The sequence below is a fragment of the Triticum dicoccoides genome, chromosome 5A (genome assembly GCF_002162155.2).
Source record: "Triticum dicoccoides isolate Atlit2015 ecotype Zavitan chromosome 5A, WEW_v2.0, whole genome shotgun sequence".
In the NCBI taxonomy this organism is placed as follows: domain Eukaryota; kingdom Viridiplantae; phylum Streptophyta; class Magnoliopsida; order Poales; family Poaceae; genus Triticum; species Triticum dicoccoides.
The window spans coordinates 109329427-109347706 of NC_041388.1; the positions used below are offsets into that span (position 1 = coordinate 109329427).

The 18280-nt window shown below is 43.2% G+C and overlaps 1 protein-coding gene across 1 annotated transcript; it reads right to left on the reverse strand.

Annotated features, from left to right (window-relative positions):
- Nucleotides 1–7675: 7675 nt before the first annotated feature.
- Nucleotides 7676–8496, reverse strand: LOC119299816. Its single transcript, XM_037576960.1, has one exon. The coding sequence runs from the start codon at nucleotides 8431–8433 to the stop codon at nucleotides 7939–7941; it is 495 nt and encodes a 164-aa protein (XP_037432857.1). The 5' UTR covers nucleotides 8434–8496; the 3' UTR covers nucleotides 7676–7938.
- Nucleotides 8497–18280: the final 9784 nt, after the last annotated feature.

Below are 18280 nucleotides of genomic sequence, written 5' to 3' on the forward strand. Positions count from 1 at the left end.
AGAAGTGTGATGATCATCATTAATAGAGCATTGTCCCAAAAAATAAAAAAAGAAAGGCCAAACAATAATAATAAAAAGAGGGCCCAAAAAAAGAGAAAATAAAAAGGGGCAATGCTACTATCCTTTTTCCACACTTGTGCTTCAAAGTAGCACCATGACCTTTATGATAGAGAGTCTCTTGTTTTGTCATTTTCATATACTAGTGGGAATTTTTCATTATAGAAGTTGGCTTGTATATTCCAACAATGGGCCTCCTCAAGTGCCCTAGGTCTTCATGAGCAAGCAAGTTGGATGCACACCCACTTAGTTTCTTTTGTTGAGCTTTCATACATTTATAGCTCTAGTGCATCCGTTGCATGGTAATCCCTACTCCTTGCATTGAGATCAATTGATGGGCATCTCCCTGGCCCATTGATTAGCCGTGTCGATGTGAGACTTTCTCCTTTTTTGTCTTCTCCACATAACCCCCTTCATTATATTCTATTCCACCCATAGTGTTATATCCTTGGCTCACGCTCATGTATTGCGTGAAAGTTGAAAAAAGTTTGAGAATACTAAAGTATGAAACAATTGCTTGGCTTATCATCGGGGTTGTGCATGATGAGAGCATTCTTGTGTGACGAAAATGAAGCATGACCAAACTATATGATTTTGTAGGGATGAACTTTCTTTGGACATGTTATTTTGAGAAGACATGATTGCTCAGTTAGTATGCTTGAAGTATTATTATTTTTATGTCAATATTAAAATTTTATCTTGAATCTTTCGGATCTGAACATTCATGCCACAATAAAGAAAATTACATTGAGAAATATGTTAGGAAGCATTCCACATCAAAAATTCTGTTTTTATCATTTACCTACTCGAGGACGAGCAGGAATTAAGCTTGGGGATGCTGATACGTCTCCAACGTATCTATAATTTTTGATTGTTCCATGCTATTATATTACCTGTTTTGGATGTTAATGGGCTTATTTTTACACTTTTATATTATTTTTGGGACTAACCTATTAACCGGAGGCCCAGCCCAAATTGTTGTTTTTTTGCTATTTTAGTGTTTCGAAGAAAAGGAATATCAAACGGAGTCCAAACGGAATGAAACCTTCGGGACCGTGATTTTTGGAACAAACGTGATCCAGGGGACTTGGAGTGGATGTCAAGCAATCAACAAGGCGGCCACGAGGCAGGGGGCGCCTACCCCCCTGGGCGCGCCCTCCACCCTCGTGGGCCCCTCGTTGCTCCACCGACCCACTTCTTCCTCCGATATATATTGACATACCCCGCAAACATCCAGGAGCACCACAAAACCCTATTTCCACCGCCGCAACCTTCTGTACCCAAGAAATCCCATCTTGGGGCCTTTTCCGGAGCTCCGCCGGAGGGGGCATTGATCATGGAGGGCCTCTACATCAACTCCATGGACCATCTGATGATGTGTGAGTAGTTTACCTCAGACCTTCGGGTCCATAACTAGTAGCTAGATGGCTTCTTCTCTCTCTTTGGATCTCAATACAAAGTTCTCCTCGATTCTCTTGGAGATCTATTCGATGTAACTCTTCTTTTTGCGGTGCGTTTGTCGAGAACTCGAGATCCGATGAATTGTGGGTTTATGATCCAATTTATCTATGAACAATATTTGAATCTTCTCTGAATTCTTTTATGTATGATTGGTTTATCTTTGCAAGTCTCTTCGAATTATCAATTTGGTTTGGCCTACTAGATTGATCTTTCTTGCAATGGGAGAAGTGCTTAGCTTTGGGTTCAATCTTGCGGTGCTCGATCCCAGTGACAGAAAGGGAAACAACACGTATTGTATTGTTGCCATCGAGGATAAAAAGATGGGGTTTATATCATATTGCATGAGTTTATCCCTCTACATCATGTCATCTTGCTTAAGGCGTTACTCTATTCTTATGAACTTAATACTCTAGATGCATGCTGGATGGTGGTCGATGTGTGGAGTAATACTAGTAGATGCAGAATCGTTTCGGTCTACTTGTCTCGGACGTGATGCCTATATACATGATCATGCCTAGATATTCTCATAATTATTCGCTTTTCTATCAATTGCTCGACGGTAATTTGTTCACCCACCGTAATACTTATGCTATTTTGAGAGAAGCCACTAGTGAAACCTATGGCCCCGGGTCTATCTTCCATCATCTTAATCTACCGTTACTTCCATTACCGTTTATTTTGCAATCTTTACTTTCAACCTATATCATGAAAATACCAAAATACTTATCTTATTATTATCATCTCTATCAGATCTCACTCTTGCAAGTGGCCGTGAAGGGCTTGACAACCCCTTTATCGTGTTGGTTGCGAGGTTCTTATTTGTTTGTGTAGGTACGAGGTGACTCGCGCGTGGTCTCCTACTGGATTGATACCTTGGTTCTCAAAAACTGAGGGAAATACTTACGCTGCTTTACTGCATCACCCTTTCCTCTGCAAGGGAAAACCAAAGCAGTGCTCAAGAGGTAGCACAAGACTCGGGTGTTAGAATCATTACAATGTAATCTAGATTATTGACTCTAGTGCAAGTGGGCGACTGAAGGAAATATGCCCTAGAGGCGATAATAACGTTGTTATTTATATTTCCTTATATCATGATAAATGTTTATTATTCATGCTAGAATTGTATTAACCGGAACTTAGTACATGCGTGAATACATAGACAAAACAAAGTGTCCCTAGTATGCCTCTACTTGACTAGCTCGTTAATCAAAGATGGTTAAGTTTCCTGACCATAGACATGTGTTGTCATTTGATGAACGGGATCACATCATTAGGAGAATGATGTGATGGACAAGACCCATCCGTTAGCTTAGCATAATGATTGTTAAGTTTTATTGGTATTGCTTTCTTCATGACTTATACATATTCCTTTGACTATGAGATTATGCAACTCCCGAATATCGGAGGAACACCTTGTGTGCTATCAAACGTCACAACGTAACTGGGTGATTATAAAGATGGTCTACAGGTGTCCCCGAAGGTGTTTGTTGGGTTGGCATAGATCGAGATTAGGATTTGTCACTCCGAGTATCGGAGAGGTATCTCTGGGCCTTCTCGGTAATGCACATCACAATAAGCCTTGCAAGCAATGTGACTAATGAGTTAGTTGCGGGATGATGCAATATGGAACAAGTAAAGAGACTTGCTGGTAACGAGATTGAACTAGGTATGAAGATACCGACGATCGAATCTCAGCCAAGTAACATACCGATGACAAAGGAAATGACATATGTTGTCATTGCGGTTTGACTGATAAAGATCTTCGTAGAATAGTAGGAACCAATATGAGCATCTAGGTTCCACTATTGGTTATTGATCGGAGATGTGTCTTGGTCATGTCTACATAGTTCTCGAACCCGTAGGGTCCGCACGCTTAACGTTTGATGACGATTTGTATTATGAGTTATGTGTTTTGGTGACCGAAGATTGTTCGGAGTCCCAGATGAGATCACATGACGAGGAGTCTCGAAATGGTCGAGAGGTAAAGATTGATATATTGGACGATGGTATTCGGACACCGGAATGGTTTCGAGGTGCTTCGGGTACTTTTCGGAGTACCAAGGGGTTACCGGAACCCCCCAGGGAAAGTAATGGGCCTTATGGGCCATAGGGGAGATAGAAGGTAGCCCACAAGGGGTGGCCGCCCCCCGCCCCCCATGGGAGTCCGAATTGGACAGGAGGAGGGGGCGCCCCCCTTCCTTCTCCTCCTCCCTCTCCCTTCCCCTTTCCCCCTTCGTAAGAAAGGAAGGGGGGCCGAATAGGACTTGGAGTCCTTTTCGGTTTCCCCCCATGGTGCGCCCCCTAGGGCCGGTGGCCTCCTCCCCTCCTCCTTTATATACGGGGGCAGGGGGCACCCCAAAGCACAACAATTGTTCTCTTAGACGTGTGCGGTGCCCCCTCCGCAGTTTACTCCTCCGGTCATAGCATCGTAGTGCTTAGGCAAAGCCCTGCACGGATCACATCACCATCACCGTCACCACACCGTCGTGCTGATGAAACTCTCCATCGACACTTTGCTGGATCAAGAGTTCGAGGGACGTCATCGAGATGAACGTGTGCTGAACTCGGAGGTGTCGTACGTTCGGTACTTGATCGGTTGGATCGCGAAGACGTTCGACTACGTCAACCGCGCTAACCTAACGCTTTCGCTTTCGGTCTACGAGGGTACATGGACACACTCTCCCCCTCTCATTGCTATGCATCTCCTAGATAGATGTGGCGTGATCGTAGGATTTTTTTTTAAATTGCATGCTACATTCCCCAACAGTGGGGTCCTATCATAGCATGGATATGCGTCCGTTGCTTGGAGATGGACTCGCGTAGGTGGAGGTCGTCGGTTGCCGTCATGGTGGCGTCGATGGCGGAGGCACCTGCCCAGGTTGACACCTCAATCTGCTCTGAAGATGGACAAGTGGAAGATGGCGGAAACAACACATGTGAGTGCGTCGGACCGGTTTCTGCCCTGGACCCGCTATGTGGCTCGGTCGGGGCCTCCGGCTTTTGATATTAGGCTTAGGTGAGAGGTCTGGGTATTTGGCCCAGCTTGCACCCCTTCATCATATGGATTGGAGTAGCGGTAGATGTTGCCAAGATGGCGGATTCAGGCATATTGTTGTACTACTTTCTAAGGTCCTCGAGAATAGTCAATAAAATGGCCGCATGCATCTTCCAGATGCAGAGGCCGGGGGTCATCCTCCTTTTCTAAAAAAAGCTTCTAGCTGGGGAGGTGGCATTATTTGGATGTGCTCATAATTTACACTTTGTTGTGTGCCCAGGAGTAAGCACTCTCTCTGTGCCTGACAAAGTTGAGCCAATATAATCACCAAATTCCTTATGGGACACACCTTCTTCATTGACTGCAAACACTACAGGGGGATCAATGGTGTATTCTTCATCAAATATCTCTAACGGGGTTGCCTTTCTCTTGCCCTTCTTTGCTGGAGAGACAACAATTGCTTGTTGCCTCTTGCCCTTAGTAACTGACAATGTGATCCTCTTGATGTCCTGGTATTGCCTCAGCTTTTTATCCATCTTAATCTGATTGTCCAGAAGTTTAAAACCATCCAATCCGGTCCCATCACTATTCATGTAAAACATGTAGTCTGAAAAACTGTAGCCATTCTCAAGCAGCACAGACATAAGATTGTAATATCTTATGTCTTTCCTAAACATCTTAGTCCTGATGAATTTTATCTCTTCAAATTCAATATGAATGTCTCACTCCTGATAGTTCAACCTACAATACCAATTAAAAGTACATGTAAATATAATCTAAATTTGTAGAACACATACTAGAACCACACTCAGAAAATAACTACACTGTAGTTTGTCATCTGTAATTTAACAGTAATCCTAAATGAGAAGGGAAAACTTTGCTTTTGCCACTCTAACTTTTGCCAATTTTGCTTATGCCACTCTAAATTTGACATCTCACTTTTGCCACTCTTTGCTTTTGACAATACATCACAAATCCCACTCCATGGCAAAATCGATAATTTTTTATTTCACTTTTGCCACTCTTAACTTTTGACAATGTATCATAATTGCCACTCTGAAAATTTTGCTTTTGCCACTGAATGGCAAAAGTGATATATTATCAAAAGCTAAGAGTGGCAAAAGTGAAATGTCAAATTCTACAGTGGCATAAGCAAAATTGGCAAAAACTAGAGTGACAAAAACAAAGTTTTCCTAAATGGGAACTACATTCAGATGCTATATAACCCCTAATATGTAGGTTGTCATCTGTACACAAACCCTAATCAGAACTACATGCAGAGGCTTGAAACCGTAAATCAACCTAAATGATAACTACATTCAGAGCATAAATTAAACAAAAAAAGCGCATGAATTAAATCAAAGAGAATAACCACAGAGAGGTTGTAAGTTGGGGCCTCGCCGTCGGCGTTGGTAGGGAGGACTGGTGCAGCCGCCGGTGCCCGCGCCGCCACCGCCGCACACGCCTTGTGCACACGACACAGAGATGATGGCTCATCCCTGTCGGATTGGCCTTCCGCGCCTTCATCTTCAATGGATCTGGAGCCACCCGTTGCAGCTGGTGCCGCCGCCGCCGCCTCCGCACATGCCCTGTGCATGCAGCACAGCAAGAGCGGGCCGTTCTCATCTGACGAAGACGAAGACGACCCGAAGTCAACGTCAAGAAGGTTCCACCTGCGACCCCGGCCAGATCTGGAACTGTCGTCGCAACCACCCTCAACATCACCAGAGGGAACGGTCGCCATGGTTTCGCGTGCAAGACAGGAAATGAAGGGGAATAAGAGCGAGAGAAAGTGAAGAGTGCGAGGCAGTGAGCTAAACAAGCGGTGGTAACGGCCGTCTGGCATCAGCCGTTTGCCCTGGCCATGTGGTTCCGATGGGTAGGCCTGAAATGTTAGATTTTCATCTAGTCGCGGCTTACCACCCGTTTAGTGCATTTTGTTATTCACGTGTCACAGAAATAATGGTCTTTCATGATTTTTGACATAAACGATAGTGTTGCAGTACCTTAGTTATAAATGTGGTGGTTTTCAGCAAATTTACTACTCGTGCTTCTTTTTTTTTGCGGGTGTACTCGTGCTGCCCATGCTAAAAGATTGTGCAGTGGTGGCAGTGCTTCACGTGCATGCTTCACGGGTCCATGCGTGCTCGAGCTCGAAGGAGGTCTACACCGTAATCTGCAGATGATTACCCTAAAGCGCTCTGAAATACAACTATTTATCCCAAAGCTTTCATGGGAGGAAGCGTTAACCGGGCACGAAAGCGCAGGTACAGGTGCAGTGTAGGTACACGCGTGCACCTGTCAGTAATCGATCGATGCGCCTTCCGTCTCTGCCACGTTTTCCGCTTTCCCGGTTTCCCTGCCGTTGCTTTGCCCGGTTCTCGATGTCGTGAGATAAGGATGGTGACTGTGTAGGGGCCCGGTCGGGGCCGGGATTTGCATGGAATCTACCCACCCTGCTTCTTCCTTCCGGCAAGAGACAACGACGAACGGCGGCGGCGGCCGCCGCTGGTTTCACGGTGCGACGGGGCTGCTGCCGCTTGCAGTAAAATACGTCCTTATTATGAGCTAAGAGCGTCTCCAGTCGAGGCCTTCAAATCTTCATACATTGATCTAGGAACAAATAAGAGGCCAGATTAACCCAGCTGAGTTGAAGATGCTTTAAAACATTAAAAATTATTGATAGTATATAATGTTTATATGGTATCAAAAGAGGTCGAGCCATACATGAGAGGGTGTTACGTATAATATGCTGTCTAGTTGGTCTTTTGGTTGCATTGACTATAGCATACACTGTCTAGTCTCTTTCATCAGAGTCATGCACTTCTAAAAATAGACAGCGGCTGATGATTCTGTCTTGTGCATAGTTCTCAGTTCTCGCTGCCGGAGATATTAATCTTGGTTCCACACGAGGAAAGGGAGGGCATGTGCGGCCATGCACGAATGTTTACATCATTTAGATTTATCTCAGCTCTCTCTTGGGCTTCACATTGACAACCTCTGTTTGTTCCTCTTCCTAGATCACATTTTACATCATTTAGATTCATCCATCACGAGGAGAGTGAGGGCATGTGCGGCCATGCACGAATGTTTCTCCCCTTAGCGTGGATGCACATTGAATCTTTCGATAGATAGCAAGCAAAAAAAAAAACAGCAGTTCCATGACCCAGCCAAATTTTAAAGTAGATTCAAACTAGAACACACACAACACACCAAGGACGGATACAGAGCTGACGACATGCAGTTCATTGCACGACAATGAAACATCTCTAGTCACACATTCACCACGCACCTACTAATTGAACAGCAAATCGACGGCACGACACGACAATAGCTCGTTGGAGCAGATGATTAACTAACTAGCAGCTGCAATACGACTAGGATCACCGAGCTGCAAACTTATTAAACACACCCATCAGCTGGATCTAGGGGTTGTAGAAGACGATCTTGATCTCGTCGACGCCGTGGCACTTGCCGCCGGGGACGGAGTGCTCGAAGCAGTGGCCGCCGCTGTTGCAGCCGGCGGTGGGGCAGTGGTCTTTCAGGGGGTGGCCGTGGGGGGTGATGGAGACACGGATGGGCATGTGCGACTGGGCGGTGCTCACCTGGTACCACGCCCCGCCGTCGTACCCGATGTGGAACTCCGTCACCACGGCGTCCTGCACCTTCACGCGCCCCGTCCACGAGCACACGTCGTACGACACGTGGGTGCCGTGGCGGAGCAGGAAGCCAGGGCTGTAGAGGAGCTTGCTGTTGGCCAGCGGCTCGATACCGAGGTAGAGGTCCTTGCCGCACAGGTTCTGCACCGTCACCTTGCGGCTCGGCTTGCAGTTTTGGGGATCCTGACCGGCGGCGGACATGGCAGTCGCTGCCAGCGCCACGGCGAGGAGGAGAGCCGCCAGGGGCTTGGAGAACGCCATTGGCTGCTTGGAGTGTTACTCGCTGGTTAGGAGTGAAGAGGAGTGACTGATGCCGGTGGTTTGAGTTGTGGTTTAAGGGTCACTGTGACGGGTATTTATAGGCCCAGGGAAGGTTCCCACTCAAAGAAAAAAAAACTCAGCGAAGGCTTGGCACGAAGGTTCGAGATTGTTGCGGCGTCTGCTAGCGCTCCTCCCTCCGAATCGAGATATGATTTTTTTCAAGCTTAACATAGTTTGGAAAAAAAATTGTGGGACGTAGGGAATAGTTATTCTATCATAAAAACATGGGATTTTTTTAGCGCTACTCCCTCCGTCTCAAGATACGATTTAAAAAAAACTTCCAATTTTTTTAAGGTAAAGAGTTTATTCCACTATGCACGGTCATCCACGATCTAGCCATACATCAGTCACATTCTCAATATGACTATACAAAGCCAACCTATCTATTCATCTTCAATCATGGTAATATAACAAACACTAAAAATAATAAAAATTACATTCAAATCCGCAGAGCACCTAACAACGACTACATGCACTAACATTATTTTAAAAAGATTTTATATTATAGGGTGTACAGAATTGTTATTCTACATATGAATAAACACTAAAAAAAGATATACCCTTTGCTTTCTGGGTGTACATACACCTCTTATGCCTTGTTTTTATAATCAAAAAAAGTTAGAACCGTTTGGAAGTTTATTTTACAATAAACTTGACTTTCGTTTGCACTAATATATATATTTTCACGAATAGATAACCAACGTCGACTTCAGGGCAAAAACAAGACAAAAACTATTTGCTATTATAGGTCACTAATCACTCTATTTTGATCGATTCTTGTCTTTTTTGAAAAGAAATCAAAGAAATTTTTTCTTTCTGTGAATTTTTTTACTAGTATAATGAAATTCAAGTTTATTTAAAAATATTATCAAAATTTATTGATTTTTTATTTAATTACTATTTTTTTCATATAGAATGTATATACAACCATTGACCAAAAGTTCCCCTCCCTAAAAAAGTGATTAAATTGGTTGTGTCGGAGAGCGGGTGGGTATATCTTCCATGGATCTTGCGGGATTTGGTAGTATTTGTTTTTGGCGAATCTGCGTGGATCCAGTCTTCATCCGTTTGTGTTCATGTGTCAAAAGATTGGATCATTTTTATCTATGCTTTTCTTCATTGATGGTGGTTGTTGTTCTAGTGTACTGATCTTTTAATACTAGCACGGCAAGTCTCAACTCTCCACTGTAAGATCATCTCTAATAGATAATGTAGATGTGTAAATAACTATTTTTTACATCTCTGCCGAGGCCCAAAAACATTGCTCCAACACATGTTGTAGATGTATAAATTTTTACATCACCTGAAAGAGGTGATGTAAAATACAACACATGAAAATGCAAATTTACATCTTCAACCGCCTCAGATGTAAAACCAGATGTAAAACGGTCGGCCGCACGTAAACTCCAACCACCCAAAAATTTCTCATCCCCCACCCCCGATCGGCTACCTACCTTGATCCGCCACCGCGTCGTCGGCCCGGAGCTGGCAGATCCGGCCTCCCCATCCCTGCTGCCCGCCGGATCTACCGCCACTCCGCCGCCAAACGCCACTAAATGACCCCAAATTTCCGATGTTTCACTCTCCGCCACCGCCGCCCGCCGCATCATTTGAAGCTTGCATGCGCCCTGCCGCTCGTCTCCAAGCTCACTAATTAGACAAAATCTATACCTTAATCATGACCAATCCTCACATACCTACTAACAAATCTCCAGTAATTATGACAAATCCTCGCATACTTACTGATAAAGGTGCTTCTGATTTCATCATATATTACTTACCTCCGTACCAAATCCTATTTTATCCCTCGCAAAATAACATAGCTTTGCAGATTCGGGACTATTGGCAACAGCCATTGGCCGTCTATCTTCTTCCCAGTTCCCAGATACAAGATTCTAGGCTTTGAGCAATGCAAAATTGGCAACAAGTTTTTAATTGGAATTCACCTTTTTATGTGGAAATTTAATTGGAATTTTCTGTTAGACGGGATAATTAATGATGCAAATCAATTAGGAAGCTTTAATCATTTTAGTAGCTGCAACGCCATGCAGATTATTTGAAAGGTAATCATGTGTCATCCGTGGGTATGTACATGCAAGAAATATATGAAAACACTACAAAATCTTAATCCATGTGTTAACGGGTAAAATCCAACAATCTGTCTAGCCATCTGAATATCAGAATGATGGAAGAATTCAACGTTATCAAGGCAAGATGTCTGGTGAAAGATTGTAGATGTCGCCTAGAGTAGGATGAACAGGCGCTTTAAAATAATTACGGTTTAGGCTTGAATAAATACAAAATAAAACTAGGATTTAATTTATCAAGCACAAAACCTAAAATAATTAGGCTCATCTATGTGCACCAACAACTTATACTAAACAAGATAAACAACTAAGTGATAGAAAAGTATATATCATGAAGCGCTAAGGCTATCACAAAGTAAAGTGCATAATAAAGGGGCCGGGTAACAGATAACCCGAAGGCTAGCACGCAGAGACGACGATGTATCCCAAAGTTCACACCCTTGCGGATGCTAATCTCTATTTGGAGTGGTGTGGAGGCACAATACTCTTCAAAATGTCACTAGGCCATCGCAATCTTCTCACACCCTCGCACAATACAAGATGTCATGATTTCACTAAGGGACCCATGGGGGCGATCACTGAACATGTATAATTGGCAACCCTTGGGGGCGGTCATCGAACTCGTACACTTTGGCAACCCTTGGGGGTGGTCACCGAAACCCCTACCAATTGCTCGGGGCAATCTCCATAATCTAATTGGAGACCCCGATGCTTGCCCTGAGCTTTAAACCATAATGATTGAACTCTGAGACACCACCAACCATCTAGGGCACCCAAGCACCCAAGAGGAACAAGCTCTAGGGTACCAAGCACCCAAGAGTAATAAACTTCTCAACTTTTCACTTCCACATATCACCATGAAGAACTCAAATCGATGCAACTAATGCAATGGTAAGAACACACGAAGTGTTCAAGTCCCTCACTCCTAAATCCCACCACAACAACAAAAGCTATGAGAAATATGAGAGAAAGAACAAGGAGAACACCAAGAACTTCAATATCTAGATCCAAGGGGTTCCCCTCACATAGAGGAGAAAGTGATTGGTGGAAACGTAGATCTAGATCTCCTCTCTCTTTTCCCTGAAGAACCAGTAAGAATGATTGGAGGGATTGCGAGTTAGCAAGCTCGAAGAAGGTCAAGAATGGGGGAAGAACACGAGCTCAAGCGGTAAGTTCATTGGGGAAGAAGACCCCCTTTTATAGGCACCCCCAAATCCAATCATTATGTGCACAACCCTCACACAAGCGGTACTATCGCTCAGGAGGACGATAATACCGCTCTAGCGGTAGTACGCAGTCTGAATGCACGGGCAGAGTGTCCTGAGACGGTAGTGTCGTCGGAGCGGTACTACCGCTCGCCCTAGTGGTACTACCGCTTAGGGTGCATTAGAAAGGCACAAGCGGTAGTAGGAGGAGTACAACCGCAATTACACTGCCGCCCTACTTCCATGAAGGGGCAAACCATTCCCGAAGACCTTGTGTAAGCGGTAGTGGCAACGGTAGTGAACGGGCGGTAGTCCCGCTCTACAGCCGTGGCACTTCCGCTTATGTTCAGGAGCTACATCGAGACCAGCGGAGGTGGGGTGGTAGTAGTGGCGGAAGTACCACAAGAGGTACTACCGTTGAGCGCGCAGAGGCAACGAAACACCGCGATTACGCGCTAGTATCCGCGGAACTAGATCAGCGGCAGCACCACACAAGCGGTACTGCCGCTACCCAGAGCGGTAATACCACTGGAGTGCTACAAAGAAGCCCAAGCAAAACAGATGGATACAATAAGACCTGAATTGCCATAACTTCTGCAAATGAGCTATGAATTGAGCAAATTCAAGCTTGTTGGACAGATGACGACAAATACCATCCATCAGAGAAGAACCGGCATAAACTCCCACATCAAAAACATCATAGAAGATGCATATGAACTCCGTTTTCGATGAACTCGAACTTGTCATGAAGATGACCATAAGCTCCTATTCTCACATAGAGAAACACCAAACAAGAACTGAGAAAAATGATGCAAAGATGCAATGGTGTGTGCTCTCTATAAACAATACGATAAGGCTACTCACTCGAGAGCCCCCCTTGATAGTATGGCAATTGATCCTACACCCCGGTCTCCCAGCTACCACCATAAGACCAGTAAAATAGAAAACATATCAGGGGCAAATCTTTGCCTTGCATATAGTTCACTTGAGCTAGATGATGACGATCTTGACTTCCTAAAGTTGGACCATCTTTCTTGATTGCGTTGGCTCGATGAAGACTAGTTGATTGCTCCCCCATACTCTACTCTGGGTGAGCCACTCTTCGGCACATCTTCACAAGTCCATTGTCACCACAGTGGACAACAAGCTTCAAGGAAGTGATCTCTTCGTGATGCTCCACTTGAACTTGCATACCGCAACCTAACCCTGCATAGAACTCTAGCGTAGACCATGGGGTAGTACACAAAGCATAATGGACAATGCTTACCATACCATGGGATCACTTGATCCCTTTCGACACATCTTCCATGCTTTGTGTGTTGATCAACTTAATTCACACTTTGACTTAGTCTTGATCAATCTTGTATCATGTCTTCTACATGATAAATCTTTGGATAATTCCACCTTGACCATCTCATAAACTCCTTTAAACCAACAAATGAACTCCAAGATGGACAAATCCTTCAAATACAAGTCAAGGCAACCATCAGTCCATAGAGAATGTCATCAATTACCAAAACCACACATGAGGGCACCATGCTCTTGCACCTGGTACTACATTCGTCCTGGTTTGTTGGTCTCCTTAGTATTTTGTGTCAAACTTTGATCATAGATTTAACTGAGAAAATAATAATGCATGTAACCAAAAATTATATTATTGGATTCGTATTTGAACATAGTTTTTGAGTGATATTATTTTTGGTTACATGCATTAATATGTTGTTAGTTAAATCTAAGGTCAAAATTTACCATAAAATGCGAAGAGGACCAATAAACCAGGACAGAGGTAGTACCCAGGTGTCCCAAACGGTCGTCCTATATATGTGATTAAAAATTATAGCATTGAAAACTTCTTTACAATATGAATTCAACGATATAATTATTGCCACAAATAATTCATATTTAGTTGGTCCATTTTCTTCAAAATTGATTTTAGGGATACGTGCACACCTTATTCATTGGAATGGAGGGGTGGAAATTGAGAAGTGATTAGGTCAACTCCAACGCACGACCCCAAATGGTCCGGCCGCGTCCGTTTGGGCCTATATGGGCACAAAACGCGGCACAACACGCATGAGCAAATGTTTGGTTTTCGTCCGGTTTTCGTCCGGTTTTCGACCCATTCCCGACCCAAATTCGGACCGCGTTTGCGTCAAAACAGACAATGCGCGGACGGGCGGGACGCACGCCCTTGTCCTCCCCTGGCCCGCCCATCAGGGGCACACACGCCCACTTCCCCACCCTTTTCCCCAAAACCCTCCCGCCCTCCCCTCTAAGAGAGTCCTGGATTAGGGGGTCCTCAGGTGTCCGGGCTATGTGATATGGGCCGGACTGATGCACCATGAAGATACAAGGTAGAAGACCTTCCCCCGTGTCCAGATAGGACTCTCCTATGCGTGGATGGCAAGATTAGCGTCTGAATGTATTGTTTCCTTCTTCTGCAAGCCAACTCTGTACAACCCTAGGCCGCTCCGGTGTCTATATAAACTGGAGGGTTTAGTCCATAGAGGCTATCAGAATTCATATAGGCTAGACATTTAGGGTTTAGCCATTACGATCTCGAGGTAGATCGACTCTTGTAACCCCGATACTCGTCAAATACAATCAAGAAGGACGTAGGGATTTACCTCCATTAAGAGGGCCCGAACCTTGGTAAACATTGTGTTCCTGTGTCCCTTGTTACCTTCGATCCTCAAACGCACAGTTTGTGACCCCCTACCCAAGATCGGCCGGTTTTGACACCGACATTGGTGCTTTCATTGAGAGTTCCACTGTGTCATCGACAGAAGGTTCGATGGCTCGTTCGACCATCAACAACGATGTTGTTTCCGGGGAAACTTTCCTCCCCGGTCAACTTTTTGTCTTCGGTGATACGTCTCCAACGTATCTATAATTTTTGATTGTTCCATGCTATTATATTATCAACCTTGGATGTTTTATATGCATTTATATGCTATTTTATATGATTTTTGGGACTAACCTATTAACCTAGAGCCCAGTGCCAGTTTCTGTTTTTTCCTTGTTTTAGAGTATCGCAGAAAAGGAAAAAATCAAACGGAGTCCAATTGACCTGAAACTTCACGAAACTTATTTTTGGACCAGAAGAAGCCCATAAAGTATCAGAGATGGACCAGGAGAGTCCTGGGCTGCCCACGAGGGTGGGGCATGCGCCCACCCCCCTGGGCGCGCCCCCTGCCTCGTGGACAGCCCGGAGATCCACCGACGTACTTCTTCCTCCTATATATATCCATATACCTAAAAACTTCGGGGAGCAGAATATATCGGGAGTTCCGCCGCCAGAAGCCTTCGTAGCCACCGAAAACCAATCTAGACCCGTTCCGGCACCCTACCGGAGGGGGGAATCCCTCTCCGGTGGCCATCTTCACCATCCTGACGCTCTCCATGACGAGGAGGGAGTAATTCTCCCTCGGGGCTGAGGGTATGTACCAGTAGCTATGTGTTTGATCTCTCTCTCTCTCTCATGTTCTTGAGGTGATGCGATCTTGATGTATCGCGAGCTTTGCTATTATAGTTGGATCTTATGATGTTTCTCCCCCTCTACTCTCTTATAATGGATGAGTTTTCCCTTTGAAGTTATCTTATCGGATTGAGTCTTTAAGGATTTGAGAACACTTGATGTATGTCTTGCGTGGTATACCTGTGGTGACAATGGGGTATTCTATTGATCCACTTGATGTATGTTTGGGTGATCAACTTGCGGGTTCCGCCCATGAACCTATGCATAGGGGTTGGCACACGTTTTCGTCTTGACTCCCCGGTAGAAACTTTGGGGCACTCTTTGAAGTACTTTTTGTTGGTTTGAATAGATGAATCTGAGATTGTGTGATGCATATCGTATAATCATACCCATGGATACTTGAGGTGACATTGGAGTATCTAGGTGACATTAGGGTTTTGGTTGATTTGTGTCTTAAGGTGTTATTCTAGTACGAACTCTATGATAGATTGAATGGAAAGAATAGCTTCATGTTATTTTACTACGGACTCTTGAATAGATCGATCAGAAAGGATAACTTTGAGGTGGTTTCGTACCCTACCATAATCTCTTCGTTTGTTCTCCGCTATTAGTGACTTTGGAGTGACTCTTTGTTGCATGTTGAGGGATAGTTATATGATCCAATTATGTTATTATTGTTGAGAGGACTTGCACTAGTGAAAGTATGAACCCTAGGCCTTGTTTCAACACATTGCAATACCGTTTGTGCTCACTTTTATCATTAGTTACCTTGCTGTTTTTATATTTTCAGATTACAAAAACCTTTATCTACCATCCATATACCACTTGTATCACCATCTCTTCGCCGAACTAGTGCACCTTTACAATTTACCATTGTATTGGGTGTGTTGGGGACACAAGAGACTCTTTGTTATTTGGTTGTAGGGTTGCTTGAGAGATACCATCTTCATCCTACGCCTCCTACGGATTGATAAACCTTAGGTCATCCACTTGAGGCAAATTTGCTACTGTCCTACAAACCTCTGCACTTGGAGGCCCAACAACGTCTACAAGAAGAAGGTTGTGTAGTAGACATCAAGCTCTTTTCTGGCGCCATTGTCGGGGAGGTTAGCGATTGAAGGTATATCTTTAGATCTTGCAATCGAATCTTTTTGTTTCTTGTTTTAGCACTAGTTTAGTTTATAAAAGAAAACTACAAAAAATATGGAATTGAGTTTCCTCATACACTTCATCTTTTTAATATCTTTCGTGAGTATGATGGAAAGGAAAATTGTGCCAAAGTGTTAGAAGAAGAATGCATTAAAATGTTTGGCACTAAATATTTGAATGATGATCATGATTGCAATGTTGTTAGTATGAATTCCTTGAATACCCGTGATGCTAATGATATGCAAAGCCACAAGATTGGGGAAGCTATGTTTGATGAAGATGATATTTTTTGTCCCCCAAGTTTTGATGAGAAAATTTATTATGATGAAAACATGCCTCCTATTTATGATGATTATATTGATGAAAGTGGATTTGGAGAGGTCATAACTTTATTTTGTGATGAATCCACTATTTCGGAAGAGGTTCCAATTGATTATGAGAACAAAGTTGCTATCTATGATGATTATTATGATGACTTGTATGCTATAAAGAATAATGATATCCATGAAACTTTTCATCAAGATTTTAGTTTTCAATTGGATTATGCCTCACATGATAATTATTTTGTTGAGTTTGCTCCCACTATTATTCATGAGAAGAATTTTGCTTGTGTGGAGAGTAATAAAATTTCTATGCTTGTAGATCATGAAAAGAATGCTTTATGTGATAGTTATATATTTGAATTCATTCATGATGCTACTGAAAATTATTATGAGGGAGGAACATATGCTTGTAGGAATTGCAATAATATCAAGTTTCCTCTCTATGCGCTTAAAATCTTGAAGTTATGCTTGTTTTGCTTTCCTATGCTAGTTGATTATCGTTCCCATAAATTGTTTGCTCACAAAATCCCTATGCATAGGAAGTGGGTTAGGCTTAAATGTGCTAGTCATATTCTTCATGATGCTCTCTTTATGTTTCAATTCTTATCTTTTATGTGAGCATCATTCAAATCATCATGCCTAGCTAGGGGTGTTAAACGATAGCGCTCGTTGGGAGACAACCCAACTTTATTTTTGTTCCTTGCTTTTTGCTCCTATTTATTAATAAATAATTTATCTAGCCTCTGTTATGATTGAGTTTTTATGTTTTAATTAGTGTTTGTGCCAAGTACAACCGTTGGGAAGACTTGGGGAAAGTCTTGTTGATCTTGCTGTAAAAAACAGAAACTTTAGCGCTCATGATAATTGCTGCCATTTTTATTGGAGATTGCTATTTGGTTAATTCATTTTGAAGATGATTAATAGATAAATTCCTCACGTCCACCAATTTATTTGAGAATTTTATGAGTTACATAAGTATATGTTTGATCCAGATTACTACAGACTGTTCTGTTTTTGACAGATTCTGTTTTCTATGTGTTGTTTGCTTATTTTGATGAATCTATGAGTAGTATCGGAGGGTATGAACCATAGATGAGTTGTAATACAATATATATTACACCAATATAAATAAATAACGAGTTCATTACAGTGCCTAGAAGTGGTGGTTTGTTTTCTTTTGCTAACGAAGCTTACGAGTTTTCTGTGAAGTTTTGTGTTGTGAAGTTTTCAAGTTTTGGGTAAAGATTCGATGGACTATGGAATAAGGAGTGGAAAGAGCCTAAGCTTGGGGATGTCCAAGGCACCCCAAGTCAATATTAAAGGACAACTAAGAGCCTAAGCTTGGGGATAACCCGGAAGGCATCCCCTCTTTCGTCTTCGTTCATCGGTAACTTTACTTGGAGCTATATTTTTATTCGCCACATGATATGTGTTTTGCTTGGAGCGTCATTTCATTTTACTTTGTTTTGCTTGCTGTTTGAATGAAGTATCAAGATCTGAAATTATTAAATGTGAGAGTCTTCACATAGTTGCATAATTATTCAA

What these genes read in the sequence shown, in the direction of transcription:
- LOC119299816 (XM_037576960.1), bottom strand. Translation starts at nt 8,433, where the DNA reads ATGGCGTTCTCCAAGCCCCTGGCGGCTCTCCTCCTCGCCGTGGCGCTG.